This window comes from Pongo abelii, chromosome 5 (assembly GCF_028885655.2).
Source record: "Pongo abelii isolate AG06213 chromosome 5, NHGRI_mPonAbe1-v2.0_pri, whole genome shotgun sequence".
Taxonomy (NCBI): Eukaryota; Metazoa; Chordata; class Mammalia; order Primates; family Hominidae; genus Pongo; species Pongo abelii.
In genome coordinates, this window is record NC_071990.2 from 58,122,454 (window position 1) to 58,150,366 (window position 27,913).

A 27,913-nucleotide genomic window follows, 5' to 3' on the forward strand; every position below is an offset into this window, starting at 1 on the left:
TTTTCCTAAGGTCTGTCTTATGCTCTCATTTTTATATGGGAATAATAATCTCTATTTTTTGTAGGTTCTTGTGAGGAGCTGGGATAATGTCTGTCAAGTGCCTGACACACTACTGAGCACATATAGCCACTCTGTACGTTGTAGCTGTTGTTAATTTACTTTAAAAAATTATTGATAGTTAACAAATACTATTTTATGCATGTTAATGTGAAAGGAAGTAAATGAGCCCTTTTGATAGTAGGAAAAGTTGCAGATATTAACAGTAAGTGGCATTTGTGAAGAGCATAATTTTCTAATAATTTTTTAAGTAATTGGATTAGTTAAAAATTAATTGTTGCAAAATTAAGTAAACAATATTGATTTTTCTTGAAACTAAAACACTGATAACTACAAAAAGTAAGGAAGTTCTAAGTCTAGATTTGCTTATGGTCTTTCTTTTCTCCCTGAATGCCCTCATCTATGTTCATTACTCAGACTTTTTTGAAAATAGAATTTGAACATAAACTTGTAGAAGTATAATTAAATGAGGAAAAATATATATTGAGGTTTATAATCTGCCTGTGAATTGTAAGGTGAATTCATCAACCTTCAGTTTTTATTTCAGTTCTTACCTTTTCTTTTCTTTTTCTTTTTTTTTTTTTTCTTTGAGATGGAGTCTTGCTCTTTTGCCAGGCTGGAGTGCAGTGGTGCGATCTTGGCTCACTGCAGCCTCTGCTTCCCAGGTTCAGGCTATTCTGCCTTAGCCTCCTGAGTAGCTGGGACTACAGGCACATGCCACCATGCCCAGCTAATTTTTGTATTTTTAGTAGAGACAGGGTTTCACTATGTTAGCCAGGATGGTCTCGATCTCTTGACCTCATGATCCGCCCGCCTTGGCCTCCCAAAGTGCTGGGATTACAGGTGTGAGCCACCACGCCTGGCCGTTTTGTTTAACTTTATTAGTTTTTCTTGCCCATTATTTTCTTGTGGATGTGAAAATGAGTTGTATGTGCATCAGAAACCATATTTTTAGTTGGTTAACTCATGGCAGCTGCTGAGCCATGGTGACATCTTTAAGAAAGGTAACAGAAACACTTGTCTGAGAAAATGGTAGGAATCTAAGTTAACTGATGTGAAAGAGCTGTGTACACGTCTCTTTATTGTGCTGTTTTATATAGGTTTATAATGAAAGCCAAATGCCTTTGTTTCGTCTTTTTGGTTTGATGCCTTGCCAGTATCATAGAGCAGGAAATGAGCTTTATTATTTCTTTTATGATCACCTAATTAGCAAATGTCTTTAATTTCCTTTTAGAATTCATGAACTTGATTATATTTTCCTATTCACTGTCAGTAATAATCTTGGCTGTCCCATTTCTCTGTATGCTGCTGGCTTTCTCTTCATATCTATGAACAGCACTGTTTTTTCTAACATTAAGATAATTTTTCTAATTGTGTTGTCAAATACTCAGGAAATGAACATTGAAAGGATGGATTCTTTTCTGGGGATTCCAATAAAAAAGTATCAAGTGGCTTTCCAGGATGTAAAGCAGCAATAATATAGGTAAAACAGTGCCTAGAACAGAGTAAGCCCTCAATAAATAACTATTATTATGGTTAGAAAATAACTTTTATTTGCCAAACAGTAAATCACAAATTTCGAACTATGCATTCAAGATTATTGAATTTTGCAGTCACTATTTTATGGCTGATGAGAAGGTAAATTTCCACTGGTCATCAGTTTTTAGTGAGAGACTTCAAGAAAGTGCATAAACTTTATCTTCAGGTTGTAAAGCTGAGGAGCATTTTTTTAAATTAAAGTTACCATGAAATTGGTGTCATTCCTATAATTTTTTTGCCAGCAAGATATGCACAGGGGCAATTTACACATATAATTTTATTGGAAAAGAAAATCTATTTGATTTACATAATGATAAAACAGCAAAGAATGCTGTGTTCCTCTAGTTCCCTCATATTGAGGTATCTAAAACCCAAATAAAAAATACATGGAAAGCATTTTCTCATCTTTTTTACCTTTTAATCATTTCCCTTTAGAACACCTGTCATTTCTGTCAAAAGATTTTGTATAAACTTAGAATTTTATTGCATTATTATTTTGAGCTTTAAGATGGCAAATTAGAAATGGCATATCTTCTTTAAATTATTATCAAAGCCAAAGTTCCTACATATCAGTAAGGTAATGAATAAGAATTATGTTTTTTCCTCATGATCTCCCTATTGTGCCTATTATTATACAGAACAAAAACAACAGTGAAGGCTGGGCGTGGTGGCTTACGCCTGGAATCCCAGCACTTTGGGAGGCCAAAGTGGGCAGATCACTTGAGGTCAGGAGTTCAAGACCAGCCTGGCCAACATGGTGAGACCCAGTCTCTACTAAAAATACAAAAAATTAGCTGGGCATGGTGGCGTAGCCTGTAATCCCAGCTATTTGGGAGGCTGAGGTGGGAGAATTGCTTCCATCTGGGAGGCGTAGGTTGCAGTGAGCCGAGATAGCGCCACTGCACTCCAGCCTGGGCAACAGAGCAAGACTCTGTCTCAAAAAGAAACCAAAAAAAAAAAAAAAAAAAAAAAACACAACAACAGTGAATGCATTCTCTTCTTATGTAAGAAACACAAGTCAGGCTCACAAAACCAAAATTTATTTCTGAGGGTTCCAGCAAATTTGGCAAATTAGTCATTATTAACTGGGTTCATAGCCTCCAAAGACTTAAATTCATAACCCCATTTCTAGTGGATGACAGAAAATGTGCAAGGCACCTGAACTGTTTCAGTCATCAAGGTGGAGCTGTCTTGATTCATGTAAAATCTGTGAGAGGAACCTCTAGTCACTCCTAGTTCTGCCTCCATGTCAACCCCTGTATGTGTTAAATACTTACCATCTTACTTTGTATTTGTTGAAATGTTTCTCTATATTTGTTTTATCGTTCATGAATATTTTGTATCTCCAACTACAATTTTTAAATCCTAGATTTTTTCTAACTTATGCCTCTTATTTCCTGCCTGCTTCCTCAGTGTCCAGTATAGCACCCTACAGTCTATTTCTTTAAGGGAAGAAAAAGTTTAATTAATGAACAAGATGCTGTCAATGTAGTATAGCAAAAAGGAGAAGAAAAGGCACATTAAAGCTCCTTTTTATTTTGCTTTGTTCAATCCCCAGTTGAATGGAATAATGTTGAGCAGCAGCCAAAACCATGGAATTTGAGATTACTTGTTTCAATATTGAATGAAGGCTCAGCTCAGAGAGATGGGTTTTAGTGCATTTTTTTTCCCTTAGTGGAATTAAGGTGACTTTCCTTTGCACATTGTGTCACCTCAATTTAAGAGCTAAACAGCTTGCGCTTGTTGGTTGGGTAACTTAATTTTGCAGGTTTGTGGGATATGATGTTTTCATAATGGAAGGGAAGAGTAGATAATAATCCTTTGAACCTTTAAGGAATTGAGATTTAACAGTACATTATACATTTATATGCAATTTTGTGTGCATACCTGTGGAATTTAATTTATAGTTTTTCAAGATCCTCACTGTCAAGCACAGTGGGCATAAGGCAGAGAGATTTAAGGGAATAGAGAGATGTCCCTGCCATCACAGTTCACTGTCCAGATTGGATGAATATAGCTAAGAAAGAGAGACCAAATCACGTGATGGGGGAGTACATCCATTGTTTAAACAAGCCAGAGCAGCACATTTTGTGAAAGGTGAATTGTTTGGTATTATAAGGTAAAACAAATTCTAGCCTTTTTACAAATCACCTAATGTTGTAGCTGCTTGGGAAAGGGCTCCTCTCATCTGCCACTACTTAAGTTTGAAAAGTAATGTTATGCTTTTCTTTATTTAGTTACTTATTTATTTACTTTTGTTAGAGATAGGTTTTTGCTCTCTGTCCCAGGAGAGAATGCAGTGGCACAGTCATAGAGTAACCTCACTGTATGTGAGGTTAACCTCAAACTCTTGGGCTGAAGCAATCCTTCTGCCTTGGCCTTTCAAATTGCTGGGATTACATGCTTGAGCCACCACACCTGGCCTATACTTTCATTTATTTAGAAGCAAGTTAATTTGTCAACTTGACTTGGGGATTATTATTATTCAACAAATTACTCTTTAAGCTGCACATCAACATAGTATTGTTCCCGTAATTTTACATGTATTGTGTTTCTCATTATTGTTCTGCTCATTTGTATGCTATATAGGACATCAGAGGCAGCTTTTGAGTTTTAAAGGAAGTTCATCTCCATGTGAAGTGGCTAGTGGAGTTGTGATCCTAGAAGTTGTCCTATCAGAGCACCATCCTCAGATTTGTATAGTCATCCTCAGCTTTCTTTTTTTATTAGTCTATTTAAATGATTAAATTTGAATTAATATATATTAAAGTTCTTCAGGAACAGCATTTCTTTATAAAACAGAATAGAAAATAATTCTTATGTTATGCTCAGTTTATGACATGATAAACCAAAAAGAGAACTATGGAAATTGTATATAGCAGTATGGTAATTTAAAGATCACTCATATAAGCTTTTAAAGATTATATATGCGTGTGTGTGTGTGTGTGTTTCAGGAGAAAAGTTGTTTCATGTGATAATCTATTCAGGTAAAGTATCCAGGTAAAACTATAAGCAATTGGATTTGTCTTTGGAAGTTTCTAAATGTGATATAGCATAGGAAAACAAATACGGGCAGAAAAATCCCTTAATGTAATTAAATAGCATAGTAACATCCTTACACACATATATAGAGCTTCCGCGTAGTTGGTGGTAGAGACAAGTTGTAATGAATTAAGCCCAGAATTGAACTTCAGGACTTTTGAGTTTACCTATCTACTCTTCTGCTATGGCTTTGGAGAAATAATCTATTACTCAGAAACTTTAGCTATAAAATGATAACTGTAGTAGTGAGGCAAAAGAATAGGCTCTGAAGGCAGGGAACCTAAGGCCAATTCATGCAAACTTCCTGGAACTAAATTCTAGGACCTTCATTTGCATAAGGTGCCTATTCACACCAGCCTCTGATTGGCCATGAGGCAAACCTGCACTGTGGCCTATGATTGGTCCATTTTAGGACCTTCATTTGCATAAATAAGGTGCCAATCCAGCTTGTCTTTGATTGGCCATGGGCCAGTTCACTTTGGCCTCTAATTGGCATGAGCCAGCCCTTCATTTACATAGGGTGTAACCAATGGGAGACTTCTAGAGGGTACTTAAACCCCAAAAGACTTTGCTACCAAGGCTTTTGAGCCACTTGCTTGGGCCGCTGCCATTCTGTGGAGTGTACTTTCGCTACTATTGCCTCCCACTTCAATAAGTCTACAGTTTCCTTGCTTGTTTGTGTGTGCTGTTCAGTTCTGTGTTCAGTGTGCCAAGGACCTGGACAACTCACGATCAGAACCTTCTACCCGGTAACAGTACTGAGAAAAATACTGTAAATTTATTTAAAATCAACTAGTTATATAATTTGCAAGTGGCTACTTTTAATTTTCTAATAATTACCTATAGGAAGTATTAGGAAAAGGTAATTTCTGTCATCATCACTACCAACAATATTTAGTGTGCCTGTAATGCACTAGCCAGGAAAGAGGGAGTCTGAGACCGTTGGGGTCTGAAAAGGAGCAAGGACCAACTTCAGGATCTTCTACCCACTCTGCTGTACTCTTTTTCCAGTAAGGCAGGAATTTTTTTAGCTCAGATCCAGAGGAGAGACTGTGAAATGAAAAATTACAGGGTATCGTTTATTCAGTAAGTACTAGATAGAATCATATGAAGTTGCTGTTAATATAGATCAAAAATAGTACAATGTCATGGCAGTTTCATGTAGTCCCATCTAATATTTATAGAGCTCTTGGAATGTCCTGGGCATTGTTGTGGGTGCTTAAAGGTATAGAACTTAACAAAATAGACAAAATCCCTGTTTTCCTGGAGTTTGCATTCTCATAGAGCCTCCAGCCAGACTGCTCTTCTTACCCTGGAGTCAGGTATACCCAACTACCTGCTCTGTGTCTCCCCTTGGATGCCAAATAGGCTCCTCAAACATAACATGGCCCAGACCAATCTCCTGGTGGATAAACAATACACTTAGATTTTCTTCCTGCCTTATAGATAGAAATCAGGGCTAGAAGGACCATGAACGACCTAGCCCAAGATCCATCTTTTTCTCTGTTTCTCACTGTTGAGTTAATAGAGCCAATAAATAAGATAGTAATTTCTATCACACTAAATGGTGATTTTTATCTGTTGAATTGTAAAATGTACCCAGACATGAAAAGGGAGGCTGGTAGACTGCTGAACACAACTATGATGTATTTGCTTTTTCTAATACATTGCGACAAGCTATTCTGTATCCTTCACTACACACTGTAAATAGCTGAGAGGTGTTATGATTCAGTGAATGAGCTCTGGATAGGGAATCAGCAGACCTAGATTGGAGTTTTAGATTTGCTATTGAGGGACTCTGTTACTCAGCTAGCCATCAGCAAATATAAATAAGTTAACTATTCCTACATACTTAAATGATATTGTGAAAATAAGTGAGATAATTACCACGTGGTTGGAAAATTTACTCTTGAGGGGTGATAATTGATATATAAAATATAGGTAGTTTTAATATTCAGTTTAATTAATCTGTATTTTTTTCTTGATTAAGGTACTACAGACTTCAAAACTTTGATACGCTTTAAAGTGTATTAAATTGTCTGTTTTTGTTTGTTTGTTTGTTTTGAGACGGAGTTTTGCTTTTGTTGCCCAGGCTGTAGTGCAGTTGTGCGATCTAGACTCACTGCAACCTCCACCTCCTGGGTTCAAGCTATTCTCCTGCCTCAGCCTCCCAGATAGCTGGGATGACAAGCAAACGCCACCACCCCTGGCTAATTTTGTATTTTTAGTAGAGATGGGGTTTCACCATGTTGGCTAGGCTGGTCTCAAACTCCTGACCTCAGGTGATCCATCCGCCTCAGCCTCCCAAAGTGCTGGGATTACAGGCATGAGCCACCATGCCCAGCCTAAATTGTCTGATTTAGTCTGTGCTCAGCTTGTTCTTCCCAACTGTTGTTTTAGGCATGCTCATGATAATATACCATTGATATTTTAATTTTTAAGTTAAATTCCTATAAGTAAATATGAGAAATTTGTTAGGATATTTAAAGCATCTTCTAACCTTTAAAAATCTGTGCTTTTAAAAATGATTAGGTTGTAGAATTGGGAAAAAATGCAATTTGTCTTATCTTCTTTTTCTATTAGCATGTTTCCAGTGTACAGTTCATTCAAAGGGGGGATAGTGTGGCAAAACAAATTCAGTTTCTTAATGATAAATCACAGTGAAGTGCAGAAGTAAACAGATAACCTGAAGCCAGACAATGAAGTTTACATAGCCCTCCCTTGGCAGAGCCATCTTTCTGCACTGCAGAGAACACAATCCATCAATAATTTAATTCAGTTACATTTGGTTATGAGAAAGGAACCACTTTGTTTAGGGGCTTTAATTCTGATCCTTTATTGTCATTCACAAAATGAAGTAACCTATCGTTACTGTGATGACTGTAACGTATCACTAAAAGGGAAAAGAGGGAAGCATTTCTTTTCCATCATGGACATTTTCTCAGATATTTCTATAGGGTTTGATATGCTGCTTCTTTGTATTAAATAATATTTATGTGGTGTTTATGTAGGTAAATGGTTTAATGTTGCAAATTGCAAGGAAAAAAAACACTAAGACATCTGAAAATTCCTCTCATCTGTTTTAGGTATCTTTGAACTATGTAATAAAACGTCTATGCCTGTTGAAGTTAAATGACCTTTGTTACAAACTCATCTTTTTTATACTTCATATTGGGTAGCATAGCAGTATATTGTAATTTGTATAGTTTTATAAGACTTGCTGGATGTCATAGTAAATACAAATGACTTTATTTAAATATATAGTAATTTGCCTTTTTGACAGAAAACCATGTTTCCCCCAAAACTGCATATTTTAAGCAAATTAAAAATTGCCACTAGATTCTGAATATAGCCTCTGCTGTTTTTTTTTTTTTGTTTTTTTTTTTTTTTTTAGCATTGCTGCCACTTTAAAATTTTACTCTAGTTTTAGAAGAGATTACTTGTGTTTCTTGGGTGGATACAGGCCTGTGCAGATCCTCATAACATGGTAGAAGGAATGGAGACTTTGAACAAGTCATAATGATGTTTCAGTCCTGACACATCTTACTGTGTGCATTTGAACATTTCACTTAATATTTCGAAGTCTCAATTTCCTAGGCTGTAAAATAGGGATATTCACACCACCTTTGCCTAGTTATTAGGAGAATCAAATGAGGTAATCTATGTTGTACTTTTCCATTGCCTGGTATATAAATTTTTTTTTTCTTTTTTTAGGGCGGAGTGTCACTCTGTCGCCCAGGCTGGAGTGCAGTGGCACGCTCTTGGCTCACTGCAACCTCCACCTCTGGGTTCAAGCAATTCTCCTGCCTCAGCCTCCCAAGTAGCTGGGATTACAGGCGCCCACCACCACGTCCAGCTAATTTTTGTGTTTTTAGTAGAGATGGGGTTTCACCATATTGGCCAGACTGGTCTCAAACTCCTGACCTCAGGTGATCCACCCGCCTCAGCCTCCCAAAGTGCTGGATTTACAGGCATGAGCCACTGCACCCGGCCATAAACTTTTTATTTGTGAGAAAAGTTTAGACTAATGGAAAAGTTATAAAAACAGTACAAAGAGTTCCATATACTCTTCACCGAGCTTCTAATATTAGCATCTTGCACAAATATTATTCAACTATCAGAATCAACAAATTAACATTGGTACAATACTGTAACTAGAGACTTTATTCACAATTTAGCAGTTTTCTCACTAATGTCCTTCTGCTGTTCCAAGATCTAGTAAAAGACTCCACATTGCATTTAGTTGTCATGTCTCCTTAATCTCTTCTAGTCTGTGACAATTTCTCAGTCTTTCCTTGTCTTTTCATGACCTTGATACTTTGGAAGGATACTGGTTACTTTGGGTTTGTCTGAAGTTTTCTCGTGATTAGATTGAGGTTATGCATTTTTGGCAGGACAGGTGTGATGTTCGCTTCTCATCGTATCCCTCTAAGGGCATGTGATATCAACACTTATTACTTATTATTAATAATGATAACTTATTGCTGGTGATATTAACCTTGATCACTTGGTTAAAGTGGTATCTGCTGGGTTTCTCTACTGTAGAGTTACTATGTTCTCCTCAGAACATCTTGGGGGACATACTTTTAGACTATGTAAATATCCTGCTTCCCCACTGATTTTTGTCATCCCTCCATGGATCTTGCCTGCAAGTATCATCACTAAGGTGCTCTAAAGTTTATTTTCTATTTCCCCTATTCCATATACATTTATTATTGGAATGTTTCTATAAGGAAAGACTGTCCTTTCTCCCCATTTATTTATGTATTCAGTTATTTATGTTAGTGCACATTCATGGATATGTATTTCATTCTATGGGTTATAATCCAGTCTTTGTTGTTGATTTTGTTGTCCAAAATGTTCAGCTTTGGCCACTGGGAGCTCTTTCAGGTTGGTTCCTGTGCTTTTTTGACACACCTCCTTCCTTCTTTTGAGCACACCCTCTCTAGCACCACAAGATGCTTCAGACTCATCTTGTATTTTCCCTGCCTCAGTCCTGAATCAACCACATCTCCAAAAAGCCTTGTAAATTCTCTTTAAAAAATAAATTAGCCATCTGTCAGCTAACATACATTTTTTCTAATTCTTAATACAGCTTTTTTTTGGATACATTTCTCTCTTGATCTCCTTCAGAGGCAGCCCTTAGGGAATTTAGTCTCACCAAGTGTGAACTATTGGCTCCTGACCTTTAGAAAAGAAACAAACCCTTGCCTACAACAGGAGGCTTATAGATCCATGTTTTCTTTGTCCTTGAAATTGTACAGGAACAGTCTGGCTTGTCACAGTAAATTAAAACTTCATCTCATCACATTTGTCATTTCAAGGCATGGTATAGTCTATTATTTATTGCTAGCTTTAAAAATTTTATGTAATTTTGTTCTTTTGGTTGTCTGTTATGTGGTAATGCTTAGATGACTAGAAGATAACATGTAATCTAATAAATGAAACATCTCAGGATATTGCTGTGACTTTGTGAAAATAATTTAATCCTTCAGCAATTTAGTTTAAGAGTTATTCTGGAGCTAATTTGATAATTAACAGTGTAAGTAGAAGTGTGCTAAAGATCTTTTTTTGTGAAGTTTGATTAATTATGACATTGATAGAAAAAGGTATATTTTAATATGCTATCAGTAACCACTAGAGGGTAGCCCTGGATAACCAATTGCCCATTTGCTGCTTATTTAAGTTATCCTGACACAGAAAGATTGAAAATAAAGGTGGGCATGGGGAGGGAGGGTGCAGATAAAAGCAAGGGGAATTTAAAAGAAACTTGGAGTGACAATGTTACACAAAATGCAGTACAAGGAGAAAAGTATTAAAATGGACAAAGTTATATTTTTATATGTGATAAAAGGTATAGTCTACTAATATAAGACAATTCTAAACCTTTATGCACCCAGGAACATATTGAAATGTATCAATATATAAAAATATTTAAATGTTTATATAAAAATATTGTTTTTCTTAACATTTGTAGGATTAAGGAGTTATATTTTGCAGTCTTCTTGGTAGCTCTTCAAAACCCTAGACTTTGCCAGGTGCAGTGGCTCATGCCTGTAATCTCAATGAGGCTCAAAGGCCTCATGCCTTTGAGAGGCCCAGGACAGAGGGTTGCTTGAGGCCAGGAATTTGAGACCTGCCCTGGCATCATAGCAAGATCTCCTGTTTACAAAAAATAAAATTAGTTAATTAACTGAAAGTTTAAAAACCTTAGACTCATTGCACATAATAGTTTTACTAGGTTATGAGTAGTGTATGGGAGAAAAGATTTTTTCCTCACCCATCTTTAGGTTCATGGCTGAGGTCCTATAACAAAAGACAGATTAATAAGAGAAATGCATACAAATTTATTTCATATGGGTTTTATATGACATGGGAACCTTCATAAGGATATGAAAACTCAAACAGGAAAAACTATTTTTATGCTTAGTTTGATGACAAGTGGTCATAGGGAAGTATGATAAGATAAAAGGGATATAATCTAATAAACTGGGAAGAAGCTTGCAAGGCCTATTTGTTTACATTCTTCTCTGTATCCCTGTGTCTTCAGCGATGAGGACATTTCTTTCCTTCAGGGCATCTCTGGAATGAAGTTCTTACTGAGAAGAGAGGTCAAAGAATTCTTTCTAGGTTTTATAACCTGCTTTAGGGGAGAAGGGTCGAGGGGATAATGAGAGTGGTTTTTCTGCTTTTGCTATTTCCTGAAATGCCAAAGTGCCATATTTTGGGATAGCATGTTTTGAACCCCATCTGTAGTATCTTTAGACATCTTTTTGATGATCAAGTTAGATTTTAAAAATTCTATCAAAATAGTCGATACTTGAAAATATTCACTGTTGAGTAAAGTGGCCAGATAATGAGTTCTAGAAAAACAACTATGAAAAAAAAAAAAAAAAAAAGGGAGGTGGGGACAGAAAATAAATTTGGGAAAATAAGTAAATAGGGTGAAACTAATCTAGTAAAAGTGAAATAAATTTGCATTTAATTCCTCAAAACATTTTTAAAAATCATAATTCTTGTTTCTGTGAAGAAAAGGCAGCTTCTCTCTAGATTAGCTCTGATCAGCTAATTGTGCAGTCTCTGATTGCAGACTTGGATGATGTTTTCAGTTTTCTTGTTTCTGTGGAGTGAAAAGACCATTTATTCAAGCTGAGCCAACTATCTTGGACTAGCAAATTCTATATCACTCGGCGTACTCCTGTGGTTTTCTGATGATACTTGTTTTATGTTGGCTCCTTTTCTGCTACTGAGATAGAGACTAAATTGACCACCTTTTACGGATTACTAAATCTAGTCTTTTAGGCTAGAAGTATGTGATTAGTAAATGTTTTACTTCCGAAGTGAAGGGTTGTCTGGTTTCTATCTCAAATTTTGGCAAATTATATCTGGAAGTTTAATAAATTTTCATTGCTGTTACATCAGTGGCATTCATATCAATGAATAAAGCAGATTTTTCTAAAACAAGGGTGAAAATTTTATCATTAATATATCATTAATAGTAGGCATACCTGTCTGAACAGATAGCTGACGAAAATTATCTCCCGTAGAACTCCCCCTGACCATTTCCTCCAGGTTGAATTGTTGAAGGCCTCTATTTAAATAGTATGTTAAGTTATAGTATTTAGGGGCAGGAACTTACTTGCTAAATCTTTTTTTGGCACTGAAAGTTAACAGAGAAATATGTCATAAGATTAGCTTTCAGTCCTCTGGTAGGGATGACCATATGAACATACAGTCCAAAAAAGATTCCTAACAGTTCAGCCAAGTAAACATTCATTGAGCAGCTGCAATTTGCTAGGTTTTGTGCTACACACAGGGTTTAAAGAAGTGAACAAGAGGCGCATGAACTAGGCAACGCAGGGTCTAAGGCCTTCCAGACCAGCATCCCATGTAGCTGGGACTACAGGCATGGGGCAACATGCCTAGCTAATTTTTTAAATTTTTTGTCTCACTATGTTGCCCAGGCGGGTCTCAAACTCCTGGACTCAAGCAGTTCTCCTGCCTCAGCCTCCCAAAGTGCTGGGATTACAGGTGGGAGCCACCATGCCTGTTAGAAAGGTTTTTTTTCTAACTCATTTAGAAACTGCAACTTAGGGTTAGACCCTCTGTTCCTTGTTGTACTATCAAATAGTGGCTGCACTAGGTAAGGTCTGAAGCCTGTTCAGCTTTTAAATCCTAATTCTAACTGGTAAGAAAACTAAATTTGCTAAGGCTCCAGATCAAGTTGCTAGTTTAATAAGCAATGGCGTGTTCTATATCCTTTCCTCTCCATTTGTATACTTCCTTTTCTCTGATTTTGTACTCCAGTTCCTTGTCGTGTCCTCAACTTGATAATTATAGGAAGTTGGAATATGAAGAAAACTGGCCATTTGAAAGCATACTGAAACACTATTTAATATTTTTTAGTTCAGACTTTTACCTTCAAGTTTGCCATATTTTATTATTCTAAAGTTCTGTTAAATTAGAAACTGGATAAATAATATGAGTGACTTGTTAGAGTTACTATTTCTTTAGATAGTAGATAACTTTTCTCTGGTTTTCGTTGGAATCAGAAACATTTTGTTTAACCGTGGTTCAGTGCGACTTTCAGATGACCCTTGAAGCAACTGAGTGACAGTGGGGAAGCAGCCTGTAGTTGAATGGATAACTGATACTGGTTATATGTGTTTATTTCTTTTCTCCATTTATAATTTTATAATATCTTCTAGAATGTAGAAGACTAGGATTTTAGTTTCAGGTTTCCCATTAAGTAACTGAAATAACTATCCACTTGACTTCTGGAAACCTTAGTTTCCTCATTTATAAAATACAAATATCTAATTTGCATTACCTTACAGTTAGTGAAAAGTCCAGGAAGAATCATCTTGTTAAACACTAAAGATCTGTAGAAACGTAAGCTACTGTTGTTGAAACATCACTAAGTGTTACCCTGGTTTTTTTTGTTTTTGTTTTGTTTTTTGTTTTTGTTTTTTTTTTCTTTTTGCTAATAACAGTAGTGCATTTGTACTAAATTCCCCATTAGGAATTTAGACATTTTATTTAATAAATATCTGACTGAATATAATAGATATAGTTAGAATGATGCAAATCACAGAGCCCCAGGTGACAAATAGCCCTCAGATCTTGTTTTCTTGTCTATTTGGGTATAGTGAAAAAGATGAAACAAACCCACTAGCCAGCCTACCTACAGTATTCCTGAACAGATAGCTCTCCATTTTCCTCTGATGATTATGGCAGAGCCTTTGATACACAGCTGACCTTTCTTTTGATCTATTGACATTACTGAAAGTGGTCTGCTTAATGAGTGGCCACATCAGTTTACATAAGGTTATCCTATTTAATACTTATTCTGTGGATTTTTGGCATTTCATTATTTCCTTTCCATTTTCTGAAAACAATGTGGTCAATGAAAATTTTAAAACTGTGTCTTGACCTTGCCCCACGGGAAATTTGAGAAAGAAATTCTGTATACTCTGGAGTCCAGAACTGAAAATGTTCTCCATGACTTCAGGGGAAGAGATTAAGAAATGAAGATGAAGAACATATGTCCTGCTTTTTTGGATGGAACCTTCATAATAGGTGAAATTTTTACAATTTTTAACACCTTTTCAGGGGAACTCCCAGGAGTCTTCAGAGATATATTTGATTATAAAATGAACTATTTTATAAATTTCACCTTTCAAAAATGGCACAAACTAGTTTCTACAAATTTTATACACAGAATTGTAGCAAATAATACATACTTACAGTTTAGTATACAAAGAGACTGAGGTAACTTATAATTGCCTAACATAATTCAGCTTGTAGGTGGCAGAGTTAGAAACAAAATCTGTGTTATCTCTGTAACACCTTGCTGCTTCACAGCCTGTGAAAAGTTCTCACCGATGAGAAATGAATTAACTCTTACAGAGCAGAAAAAGGAATATTTAATACGCCATAGGAGGTAATTTGCTGAATTAGAGTAACAGAAGCAATGTTTTCCAGCTGTGTTACAGACTTCAAATTGCTTAACTGATTTTTTTAAGCTCCTATGAGGAGTTAGAGAGAGTAACTAGACGCAGGTTTTTCTAATGAAGAAGCTGGAGGCAAAACATAAGTAATTTAAGTAATATTAAACAACACACCGGGTCTGACCTACTCAAGATAGCTTTTCCTAGTTAATAGTAAAACTGACAACCTTGGTAATGTTAGTAACTCTAAAGTATTGAGTGCTTACTATTTTTTAAAGAAAAGTGGAGCTGTACATTACAGTAGTTAAAGTGGTAAAAACATTTTATTCAGGAACTACTGTAATAGGGGAAGAGAGACCTTAGTATAGAACAGGGTTCAATTCTGAATACAGCATAGACCAGAAGGGATTTATAGCCAAAGAGCAAGATGGCGTTAATGGATGAAAAATTACGGAGACGAAAGAAACTTAAGGAATGGGGAGATTGTGGTTAAGCCAACCTCAGATGATTCTTGCTCAAGGCAGGCTGGGTGATGAGATACCAAGGGGGGTGTTGGAGAGTGCAGGGAGGCGGAATTTGATTAGATACTGAGGGTGATCAAATATTGAAGGTGAACAAATAGTGAGGGTAGGGGGTTCTCTCTAAACTGACTGCAAGATTCTTACTACAACTGTGCTATGCAAAATTGAGACCAAAGGTCAAGGCCTAGTTGAGAAGAGGATTCCGAGGAGCCTGACTTAAGTTTGGCCAAGGAGGGCATCTTGTCAGTTGCTCCTTTTGTTCAAGGAAATAAAGCATTATTCTCTTCACTCAGCAATCTAAGTCCATCTTGTGTTCAGTTCCTTTTCAGTAAAGATGAGCTGAACCATCTGTTGAGACTTCTTAATGTCTTGAGATCATGGGTAGAACTTATGCCCAGTTTCTGTTCTTTCTAAGTCACCACCTGAGTAACCAAGATCACCTACAACAGAACGTATGATGTTCTGGATACCTCTTTTGCTCTCATAGTGAGAGTGAGGTCAACTGGAGGGAGTGGGTGATTGTTTTAGAGATAACTTTAAAAAAGGAAAGAAATTGTGGGGAATCAAGTAGATGAAGGGATTAGTAAGATTAGAGAGGTAGCGAGATCCATTCCAGTTGGCTGGTAACAGTTAATAGGTTTGAGTTCCACAGACAGAATAAGAATCATTGGGCGCTAGCCTGGAGTCATAAGATAATTATCTGTTGGCTGAAGGTGACCAAAGAATAAACATTTCGATGATTGAGAAAGAATTTTTTGGAGGTGGTCTGTGTGTGGTTGGGTTGGGTGAGAGAAATTAGGCTGAGAGGGGAAGTGGGGACATTTTCCATTCGTATGAGAGATGTCCAGGAACCTGTAGTGGCTTGGGGGCATTATGTTACATTTTAATGACGGCTGGAGAAGTGTAATGACAAATGCTTGTTCCCAGAAAAGAATTGATGGTAAAATTATGATGGGAGTGGACATGACCCTTGCAAGGATAGACTGGAGTATATTCAGAGGTTTTTCTCACAATGGGTATTTGTCTGGTTTAAAATGGTGGAAGAAAAGAGAGGGAAGATATAGCAAAATATGAATTTTGATTTCTCACAGGAATCTTGGAAATGCCAGATGTGCCCACAGGAAAGGAAGCACAGTACCCTCAGTCTGTGGCATTATGGGAAGTGGTGACTAGTCCAGCCCAGGCTTGCCAAAGGCTCTGTGGATGAATAGTCTTGCTAAGAGATAAGGAAAAGGCAGAGCTGGGGGAGAACAAGGAGCTCCGAAATTTAGGGACAGAAAAATGTAAGAGAAGACTAATCTCAGATGAGGAAAAGTCATAGTGAAGGCTGTGAACCTTAAAGGCAATCATCAGTCTATGAGAAATTAGGTATCCACATCCTACAATAGCCCACAAGATCCAAAAACCTCTGTTATTTTGTTTCAGGAAGAGGAAAATGATGAATAGTAGAAGCTCTGCCTGTGAAGATCATTTTACCTGCAGCTGAAATACCATGACCCAGATATTGAACACATGGAATAATTACACTTCCTCTAGAAACTTTGTGGTCTTTTCTTGCCATTGCCTTAAAGTAAAGTATTCAGTGTCCTGAAGGGAGTTGTCATAACTGAAAGTGCATAGAAACAGGTCATTTACATATTGGATTATAGTGGAGTCTTCTGGGAATTTTAACTCCATCAAAAAGGTCCATGAGAAATATGTAGGGCCTGCGTAAATCATTGGGGCATAACAGTCCAGGTGTATTGTTTATTTTCCCAGGTGAAGGCAAAGTAGTAGTGAGATTCTTTATGAAGGGGAATATTATAAAAGGCAGAACACAGCCGAGAGCAGTGGCTCACGCTTGTAATTTCAGCACTTTGGGAGGCCGAGGCAGGCTGATCACAAGGTCAGGAGATCGAGACCATCCTGGCTAACATGGTGAAACCCCGTCTCTACTAAAAATACAAAAAATTAGCTAGGCATGGTGGCGGATGCCTGTAGTCCCAGCTACTTGGGAGGCTGAGGTAGGAGAATGGCGTGAACCTGGGAGGCAGAGCTTTCAGTGAGCTGAGATCAAGCCACTGCACTCCAGCCTGGGCGACAGAGTGAGACTCTGTCTCAAAAAAAAAAAAACAGAACACAAATGAATCACCATGAAATATTGCATGTTGGAAGAGATAACAGACAGGATAGTGTTAGGATTAGGCACCAAGGGAAATCTTGATTTGACAGTGTAATTGATAGATCCCAGGAAGGAACTGATATCCTTTCCCACTTGACTTTTTAATAGCCAAATGGGAGTAATGCATGGATTAGAAGTGGGGACTTATGTCTAATAAGCCTCTCATTATCAGGGAGAGCAACCGCTAGTCCTTGTGGTTTTAAACGATATTGGGGAATCCTGGGGAGAGGCTTGGAAGGATCTGTTTCTACCTTATATGGGTTCTGTATCGCATATACCTTAGATAATTTTAATAGTTTGCTTAAATCTTTATTTAAGTAGATAGGTTGAAGTGGGCAAAGGAACTCCCTGCTTGGGGGAAGTCAGACAAAACCATTAGGGGACATAGACATGAAGAGGAAGACTCAGGGGCGGGTAGAAGCAGTCCAGCAGGAAGTTTTGTACCTCCATTCATGAGAAGATACTTTCCACACAAGTTTACTGGGGTAGTGGAGCTGAGTAGAAGATTATGTTGACCTTTAACAGGTCCCATAGAGATATGAGGATGAGCTGGGGGCAAAGCATCAAAACCCACCAGTGGTAAAGTTTGGAGACTGTGGGGAAGGGGCAGGAAGCGAGGTCGTTCGTGTTGAGGGTAGAATGTGTTGTCCTGGTATTGATGAGAGACGTGGAGGCCCTTTAACTTGTAGCATTATTTCTTCATGCAAGTTTAGTAGTAATTGAGGGCATTGGGACATTTGCTTCTCTGGACGAAAATAGACAATTCTCTGGTGAGGAGGGGGACTTGGGTTTTTCCTTCCTCTTGAGCACTGGGCAATTCCAGGCCCAGTGTCTTTTTTCCTCACGATATCAGCACATCGTTGAGATCAATGGGAGCCTTCCATTGTGGAGCTTGCTGTGAGTTAAAAATTTCAGGTTTTTCCAGTTGTTTTAACTGCAGTGCCACAAGCTTGCATTGTGTATTTTCCAATATTTTTGAAATACTATTTTCATATTATTGGGCTAATGTCTGGAGCCTAGACATGTATACATTTTGTTAATTAATATTATTTTTCTGTAATGTGTCATGGAGGTCTGGCCTGAAACTAATTACAAAGATTGCATGGCCTGAGCAGAGGCTGTTTGGAAAGTCAGTTCCACCCCTGAATTCTCTTTCCATGTTGTCTTTAATTGATGGTGATAGCCACAGTTTCATCAGTTTGTTATTTACAATGTTAGATATGTGACCAATCAATTTTAATGGGAGAGATTTGACGGATGGCTCCTAGTAATTTCTTACTTCCCTCGGGGTATCAGGGGTAGGCTGAGACCCTTGAGTGCGCCCAAGGAAGGAACTGAGGTTCATCAGAAATAGTGGTCCATTTAGCTTTTTCAAAGCAAAGGGAGGCATTTCCAGGCCCAACCAACAGGCAGATAAGTTGATTTAAATCAGGGAATCCCAGAGAGTATGCACCTAGAATGATTCTAAATTGTTCAACAAACCTTTCCCTTTCCTTTCTGTGGTCAGGAAAGTATTTGGTGATAGGATGCAATTAGACCTAGACCAAGGTTTAAATGTTCTCTCTTCTATTAGCCTCACTTGGGAACAGGTACTGGCTGATCCTGGGCTTCATCTGAAGGAGATGGAGGCCAGTGAACCTTTTGGTTACAGGGAGGTGAGGGACTGGAGGAGGGGGCAGATGGTGGAAGAGAGTTTGGGAGAGGAGGCTATAAAGGAAAGCTGGGAGGGGAATATGGAGGTGCTCTTGAGAGCTCTAGGAACTTTACTGAGTCAGAAAAATTTTTCTAAAGACAGTGTGAAAGAGCCTCACTAGTTTGACTGAGATTTGAATTATTTCGCTGTTTTTTGGCTTCTTAATACCAAGTGAAATAAGCAGACCACTGGGCATCCAAAAGCTTTGTTCCTTTTTGCTCTAGGGCTCTTTTTAGATGGACTAATTTAGGGATATACCAGGAGCCCCCACCATAGCTGAAGAGAGTTTTTGGTAAGGCTTTGCCAGTGAGAAAGCAAGCAGACAGTATTAGAACTATAGTGGCAAAGCAGGAGTTTGATAAGGTGAGGTTTCGATTGAGAAGTTCCCATGGGAGAAGCAGGATTAAACAGACAGAAGAGAGAGGCCTCATAAAGAGCAGGGAAAAAATTCCAGCCCAGGCACTGGGGAGTGGATCCCCACTGGAAACAAAGAGCCAGGAAAAGTCTCCATCCCAGGAGACAAAGATCCAGGAAGAATTTTCCAGCCAAGAGCCAGGCTCAGGAGTCAGGGAGTAAATGTCTTCTTGACACAGTGAGTCCCAGAAAGAAAGACTTCTAGCTGAGTAGGTGCCTTTCAAACAAAGAAGTCTGGGCCTCTAATCCAGCTTCAGACAATGTAATCAGAATATTAATCAAAATCTGTCCTCACTGTGATTCGATGGACATTTATCTAGAGCACTGGATATTGGAGTCACTCACCACCAGATACCCAAAAAGCAAGCAGACTGAAGACAAAGTCTTGGTGTGTGCTTAGAGATTGGTTATTGTGTCCAAGAGTCTAATGGTGGTTCAGATCCAGATCTGAATCATGGACCAAAAACTGTTAAAGAAAAATAAGAGATAGTAGTTAAAATGGTAAAAACAGATTTTATTCAGGAAAAGCTGCAATAGAAGAAGGGATTCCAGTATAGAACTGGGCTTCATTCCATATAGAGAGCATGCACAAGTGGGGATTCCTAATTCCAAATAGCATGGACAAGAGAGCAGGGATGGGGGTCAGTGGATGAAAAATTACTAAGAGGAAAGAAACGTCACAGGTAAGGGGATTCTGGTTAAACAGAACTAACAGGATCCTTGCTGCAGGTTGGCCAGGGTGATAAGATACCAAGGGTGGCAGTGAGGAATTTGATCAGATATTGAGGGTGATCTCAATATCTGGGGAGTTCTTTCTCAACTGACTTTGTAAGATTCCTGTTACAACTGGGTGATGTAAAGAGGAACACAGAAATCCAAAGCTCTAGGCCTAGTTGAGATGAGGATTCAGAAGAGCCTGACTAAAATTTGATCAAGGAGAGCATTTTATCACTGTGTGCAGGATGCTATACCAAGTACTTTATGAAAATGAGCTAATTTAATCCCCAAGCCAACCCTATGTGATAGATATAACTCCTTTTTTACATAAAAGAGAATTGTTGCAAAGAAGTTAAGTAAACTGTCCAAGGTCACACAGCTAGCATGTAGTAGAGACGATACTTAAACTTGAGTATCTGACTTCAACCATTAGTATTTACTGCCTCCTGGACTCCTTGGGGCCTCCACATCTCCTTTGGTGTGTTGTTTGGTTAGAATATGTGTGATGTTCCAATGATCTCTAAGAGTTAAACTGTGTTTGAAGTTAAGAGTTAAAGGGAAGTATTTGGATCTATAGGTGACTGATTACAAATTTAGTTTAATAGATAGTAATTGAGTAGTTACCTAAGAATTTAAAAGGGGGCACCATATATTAAATGCCTATAACATCACTCTGGTTATTAAAATTATACATTAGACTTTAAGTTAGTGACTCAAGACAATATAATCAATACGTCAAAAAATTATCGCAAGAATGTGTGCTAAGAAAAGGCCATAAGATGGTTTCATGCCCTTTTCCTCCTGGCAGGTTCACTTATATGTGTGACCCTGATGCTGAGCTTGAGTTTCTGTTAGTTCTTATGTTAACTAATCTTCATAGGACCTGCTTCTAATGATTTTGGTATCCTAAATTCTGGGCACTGGTGAGTAATGAGGTCACTTTGTAGTTTAGCAGACTCTCACTTTGTTTCTTTTAATATGTAAATTAGAGTTCCAAGTTCTTGAAGGTAAGAAACACCTGCCACTAAAAAGAAGGTTAAAATGTCCTCCTGAAGAAATGTTGTATCTGGCTGTTATTAAAAAGCCAAAAATTAATGGATGATGGCGAGATTGTGGAGAAAAGGGAATCCTTACACACTACTGGTGAGAATGCAAATCAGTTCAGCCCCTGAGGAAATCCCCAGTTTGGAGATTTCTCAAACTAAAATAGAATTACCATTCCACCCAGGAATCCCATTACTAGATATATGCCCAAAGGAAAATAAATTGTTCTACCAAAAAGACACCTGCACTTTTATGTTTATCACAGCACTATTCACAATAGCAAACATATGAAATCAACCCAGGTACCCATCAAAGGTGAATTAGATAAAGAAAATATGGTACGTATACACCAAGGAATACTACACAGCCATAAAAAGAACAAAATCATGTCCTTTGCAGCAGCATGGATGCAGCTGGAGGTCATTAACCTAAGTGAATTAACACAGGAACAGAAAATCAAATACTGCATATTCTCACTTATAAGTAGGAGCTAAACATTGGGTACGCATGGACACAAATATGGAAATAATAGACACTGAGGACCTAAAGCCAGGAGAGAGGGAAAAGAAGAAGGGTTGAAAAACTGCCTGTTGGGTACTTTGTTCACTACTTGGGTGATGGGATCTTTAAAAGCCCTAACAGCTCCACACAATATAACTGTGTAACAAACCTTCATGTGTAATAAATTCAAAAATTAAAAATTTTTGAATGCCATATCCTTATGCTGATTTCTGTGCACATATACATGGCTCTTTTGCCTCATTTAGGTCAAGATGATGTTCCTTTTTGAATACAAATCTCTCTCTAAAGGATACTTTGTAACCATTCTCACTTTATTGTTCAAGCCGACCTTGCATAATGAAGTTTTTGTTGCTTTGAAAATAGGGGTAGTAGGCCAGGCGTGATGGCTCACGCCTGTAATCTCAGCACTTTGGGAGGCTGAGGTGGGTGGATCACCTGAGGTTAAGAGTTCGAGACCAGCCTGGCCAACATGCAACATGGTCTCTACTAAAAATACAAAAATTAGCTGGGTAAATTAGCTGGGTGTGGTGGAGGGCACTTGTAATCCCAGCTACTCAGGAGGCTGAGGCAGGAGAATGGCTTGAACCTGGGAGGCGGAGGTTGCAGCGAACCAAGATCACACCACTGCACTCCAGCTTGGGTGACAGAGTGAGACTCTGTCTCAAAAAAAAAAGAAAAGAAAATAGGAGTAATATTTAGTCTTGTGTTTTTTTCCTTGTAGGAAAGACTTTATTCTAAGGAAGACCATGCACTGTCCATCTCAGCAAAGAGATGTTTATACCATAGTGTCTGATTAGATTTGGGCATAAATACTTTAAAAAATATAATAAGGTCACTAGACCCTGGGTGGGCCTGGGATAGAAGACAAAGTTGTGAAAGAGGCTCTGAGAACAGGATTGGAACTGGGTAAAGGTGTGCCTGCTTTACAGTTTTTCTTGAGTTCAATCATTTAGCGTAATGCCTCTGAAAGTAACTTACTGTTGTCTTCGGTAGAAATGCATATTGGTGTATTGCCAGTGCCACAGCTGGGATTTCTGGACTAATTTGGAAGGTTGCAAACTGCCACTTACCCACCTTCAGACCTGTCTTGACTTTCTGGCCTTTCCCCACACTGAATGAATGGAGTGGGAGGGAAGAGCCTAGACAGAAACATATGTTTTCTATTTACTTCTTCCTACCTCTTTTTTTTTTTTTTTTTGAGACGGAGTTTCGCTCTTGTCGCCCAGGCTGGAGTGCAATGGCGCAATCTTGGCTCACTGCAACCTCTGCCTCCCGGGTTCAAGTGATTCTCCTGCCTCAGCCTCCTGAGTAGCTGGGATTACAGGCATGCACCACCACAACCAGCTAATTTTTGTATTATTAGTAGAGATGGGGTTTCACCATGTTGGCCAGGCTGGTCTCGAACTCCTGACCTCAGGTGATCCACCCACCTCGGCCTCCCAAAGTACTGGGATTACAGGCATGAGCCACCGCGCCTGGCCTTCCTACCTCTTTTCATACCGAATGCTTAGAGGTTTTCCTTTGAGTCATGGATATGAAGACCTAGAAAGTATTTGCTAAAAAATATCTCCAAGTAAATAGCCTCTGTACAATATTTCTTGAATTTGTAAATTTGAAAGCCAGAGATGACAATTTGTTTGGTAAATACATGGATAGTTTGAAAGCTTAGTAGGATCCAAGTTTCATTTATTTTTATTTTTTTCTTGTTTCCAGTAGGTTTGGAAGGGTCCAAATTTTAGACATATGTATACAAAGGCAATAAATGAATTGGAAAGAAGAGGGAAGTTAATACTTTTAGCTTTTCTCTTTTAGAGAGATTAGCTTTCCATTATTTTAACAGAATAGCTTACCAAAATGTTCTTTCCCTATTTTGTGATGAACGTAACTGAAATCTTGTATCTAATTAAATTCAATTCCTACCTAAAAGTTTTCACAAAAAAGATTATAGTTCATGTTTATGACTAAAGAAACAAACAGAAGTTGTTTATAAAATGTTTGCTGGAAATTTTAATGTCCTTGTTTTCACCAGTGAAATTAATGATGACTTGAAAGTCTTTCTTCTTTCTTGAAAGTTTTCTTTTCGTTGAAATGCTATTTGTTTTCCTGGTTATTGGTTACTTGTGGACAGATAGCAGTTGTGAAGACATAAACTACTGATTGTTAAAAATTTCAGCATTCTCTTTTTAAAAGAAATCGGCAAGCCGATTCTAAAATTTATATGGAAATGCAAGGACGTAGAATGGCCAAAATAATCTTGAAAATGAACACAGTAGGACTTACTTATCTTTGAAAGTTACTCTAAAGCTGTTGTAATCAAGACTGTGTTATTGGCAAAAGGACAGACATATAGATCAATGGGATCCAGTTAGATCTGATCCAGTCAGATCCAGTTCCAAAAATAGAACTACACATATGTGGTCAAATTTGATGAGGATGCTGAAGTGATTTAATGGGAAAAAGAAAGTGTCTTTAACATATGGTGTTGGGAAAGGTGTTTTTCCACATGCAGAATAAAAAAGAACTTTGATTCCTGCCTTACACCACAGACAAAAATTAACTTGAGATGAATCAGGACCTAGACTTAAAAGCTAAAACATTACAATTTCTAAAGGACAACATAAAAATATCTTTGCAATTTATCTTAGGACACAGAGAGCCCTACCATTAAAAAGTTGATAAATTGGACTTCATCAAAAATAAAAACACCTGCTCATCAGAAGGTAACCATCAAGTAGATAAGCCTTTGTTACAACTATATTTGACAAAGGGCTTGTGTCCAGAATATATAAAGAATTATTCAATTATGGAATAATTAAAAGGTGGCAATCAACATTTTTAAATGGGCAAAAGATTTGAACAGACATTTCATAAAATAAGGAATATCACTGGTCAAAAAGCCATGAAAAAGTGCTCATGATCATTAGTCATCGGGGAAATGCAAAGTGAGATACCACTGGCTACCCACTAGAATGGCTAAAGTTAGCAAGACTGATCATACCAAATGTTGGGGAGAATGTGGAACTGTCAGTGATTGCTGGTGGGGGTATAAAATAGTACAACTACTCTGGAAAGTGTTTGGCAGCAATTCCACTTCTATGTATTTATCCCAGAGAAATGAAAATATATACCTACAAAAGTCATATGTAAGAATGTTCATGGCCACTTGATTGAGAATAACCAAAAACTGTAAAAACCCGGTGTGTATGGTAGGAAAACAATTTTCTCCTACTATACTCTCAACACAGACAGTGTAGTGACCAGATGTGTGGATTTTTCCCACACTGACCAATTCTCTGATGCTAGCCGGATAGCCTATATTCAATTCACTTCTGACACTAACTAGAGCTCGTGCAGATCTCTCATGGATTAAGAGCTCAGTCTCACAAGACTGTGCCCTACTTCATATACCAATTGCAAGCAGTAGGTTCCCAGGTCACCACAACTTCTGACCAGTTTGGTCACAAGTGGGAGGTTACCACAACCCCCTTCTCAGGTTCAGTAATGTGCTAGAGCAGCTCATAGAACTCAGGGAAACACTTATATTTATCAGTTTATTATAAAGGATGTTTTAAGGGATACAGGTGAACAGCCAAGGAAGTACTCTGGGTAAGATATGTGGGAAGCGGCATGTACCTTCCATGCCCTCTCTGGGTGTTCCATCCTCCTATCATCTCCATGTCTTCAGCATCCCAGATGCTTTCTAAACCGTGTAGTTTAGGGATTTTTATGGAGGCTTCATCATATAGGCTGAGCATTTATTAACTCATTTTTCAGTCCCCTCCTTTTCCTGGAGGATGGGATAGTGTGGCTGAAAGTTCCAGGCTTCTAATTATGGCTTGGTCTTTCTGGTGACCAGCCCCCATCCAGGAGCCCACCAAGAGTCACCTCATTAGAACAAAAGACACTCTTATCAATGCCCAGGAAGTTCCAAGGGATTAGCAACTCTGTTAGAAACTGGGGCCACAGACCAAATATTAGAACAAAAGATGTACCTAGCATCCCTCTTGCTCAGGAAATTACAAGAGTTTTGGGAACTCTCTGCGAGGAACCAGGGGCAGGGATCAAATACACATTTCTTGTTGTATCACAGTATCACATCCAGGTATCCATCAGCAAGAGCCTAGACAAGCAATCTGGTATATCCATACAGTAGAGTACTGCTCGGCAATAAAAAAGAACAAATTGCTGATACATGTAATGGCAAGGATAAATCTCAGAAGCATTAAAGGACATGAAAGAAGCCAGACACAAAATACTTAATACTGTATGATTCCATTGATATAAAGTTACAGAATAGTTAAAACTAATCTGTGGTAACAAAAATTGGATTAGTAGTTGCTTCTGGTTGTGGAGGGAGGGGAATGTTGACTGAGAAGAAGCAAGAGGGAATTCTACAGGTTGATAGAAATGTTCTATCTTCTGGTAGGGGTGTGGGTTATATAGGTATAGTCACTTACCCAAACCGATCAAACTATAGACTTAATATATCTGCATTTCACTATATTTAAATTATAACCTCAAATTAAAAAATCTCACACAAAAAATAGCAAGGTATTTTCCTATCTCTTATTCTGACTCTCTTTCTTATTCTCTTAAAGTATTGGACAGCCCAGTCCCACTATACTGAGGCAATTTTTGAAAGAAAATAAAATTTATTACTTTTATTATCTTTTAATGTATCCACTGTACTCTATAGAGGGCATCATTTAAATTCTTTTTCAGTCTTTGTTGTTGTTGTTACAGTGAAGAAGAAAAGCTATCCAGAAGAACAAAATAGCACAGCAGTGTAAACTTGCAATGATTTGGCAAGTTTCTGAAGTTATTTAATCCTGATAAGTTAAAATCCCTTGAAGCATATTTATACTTTCATCTTTCCAGCCAGCTACCGCTTATTTGCTCTTTCATTCAAGTGAAGGTTATTGAGCACCTCTTAAGAGTAGATGTTTTATCAGATACTGAGTAGGCATGCTACGATGGGTATGCAACCAAGTTCCTGCCCTTAACAGCATTCCTAGTTTAGAAGTGATAAATACAAAAATAAATTCCATTGCAACAAGAAAGGTACAGCACTGTAAAAACTGCTGCTGTGTGTTCTTTTGAGGAAGCAACGTCTTCTGCCTTGGGTGCTTGGGAAGATTCCACAGAGGAAGTGACATTTGAGCCAGTTTGTATGAATAGTTAGAGTTGTGGATAGGAGTTGGAAGAAGGGGGACATTTTAAGAAGATGACTAGAAATGTAATTGAATAGTTTAGTGAGTCTTTTATCCTCCCTAAACCTTTAGGTAAAGGTTCTGTTAATATCTACTGAAATAGAAGTCTTTTGCAGTAGCATAGTCAGTGTTTAAACTAGGAAACCAAATATTTTCTGTTTTTTCCCTCACCAGTAGCAGCTAATATTTATTGAGAACAAAGGATGTGACAGGTACTCTGCTTAATGTTTTAATTTAATCTCCATAGCAGTTTAATGCATTAATGTTACTGTCGCTATAGATTAGGAAAATTGAGGATTGAAGTAATACCCTTATAAGTGGGCAAGCTGGGGATTCTTTCCCAAGTTTCTCTGCCTCCAAAGCCTGGGATCTTTAAAAAGCCTACTCTGTGTGTGTTGCTCTTAGTATGAGCCCAGAGAAAGAAAGCCAAGGGCAACTCTGAAGTGTCTTGCGGTCACTTAAAAGGGGGGATTTACCTGTTTTCCAAAATATGGCCTGCTCACCTTTTGTATTTAAGTTTCAGTTCATTACCAATATGTATAATTATTTATAAACTCAAAATAATCTGTTTTATTTTTATTTCTGTCTACATGATACTTTAATTTCATGTATGAAAAATTGCCAAGTAATCATTCTCTAAGATTTCTACAGTATCCATTTTATAAGTTAAAGAATCATAGCAGTAAATCATAGCAGTAAAAAAGCTCTTTACAGCCATTTCACTCTAATTATTAGAGTGAGAACCTTGAAGATTTTGCCCTTTGAAAATGACTTGTTATTTGGGCAATCTGGCTTCTCACTATTTAACAAGTGTTGCTTAAAGTATCATGTAGGAACATTTGATGTGCTCCACAACCACTCACAGCTTCTGATAATTCTGTTTGTGACAGCCTTGAGAGATCACTGAGTGGTAGTTTAAGATTGTGCTCCAGTATAAAAGTGGCAAGGTTTGTCTTTTAAATACACATGTATTTTTTTCAGAGTAGAAGATAAATTTTTGACTAAATCAGTCATTTGCCATAGTCTAAAATTCATTTTAGAAA

The 27,913-nt window shown here is 37.7% G+C and overlaps 1 protein-coding gene across 2 annotated transcripts in view; it reads left to right on the forward strand.

Annotated features, from left to right (window-relative positions):
* PRIM2 (DNA primase subunit 2) overlaps window positions 1-27,913 on the forward strand; it is a 315,636-nt gene that overhangs the window by 239,812 nt on the left and 47,911 nt on the right. The window contains exon 11 of one of the 2 annotated variants that reach the window (XM_054557660.2): window positions 65-133. The exons of the other annotated variant lie outside the window; for it this stretch is intronic. Within the exon in view, the coding sequence (XP_054413635.1) occupies window positions 65-133 (69 nt within the window). The remainder of the gene's footprint in view (window positions 1-64; window positions 134-27,913) is intronic. 2 annotated transcript variants of the gene reach the window in all.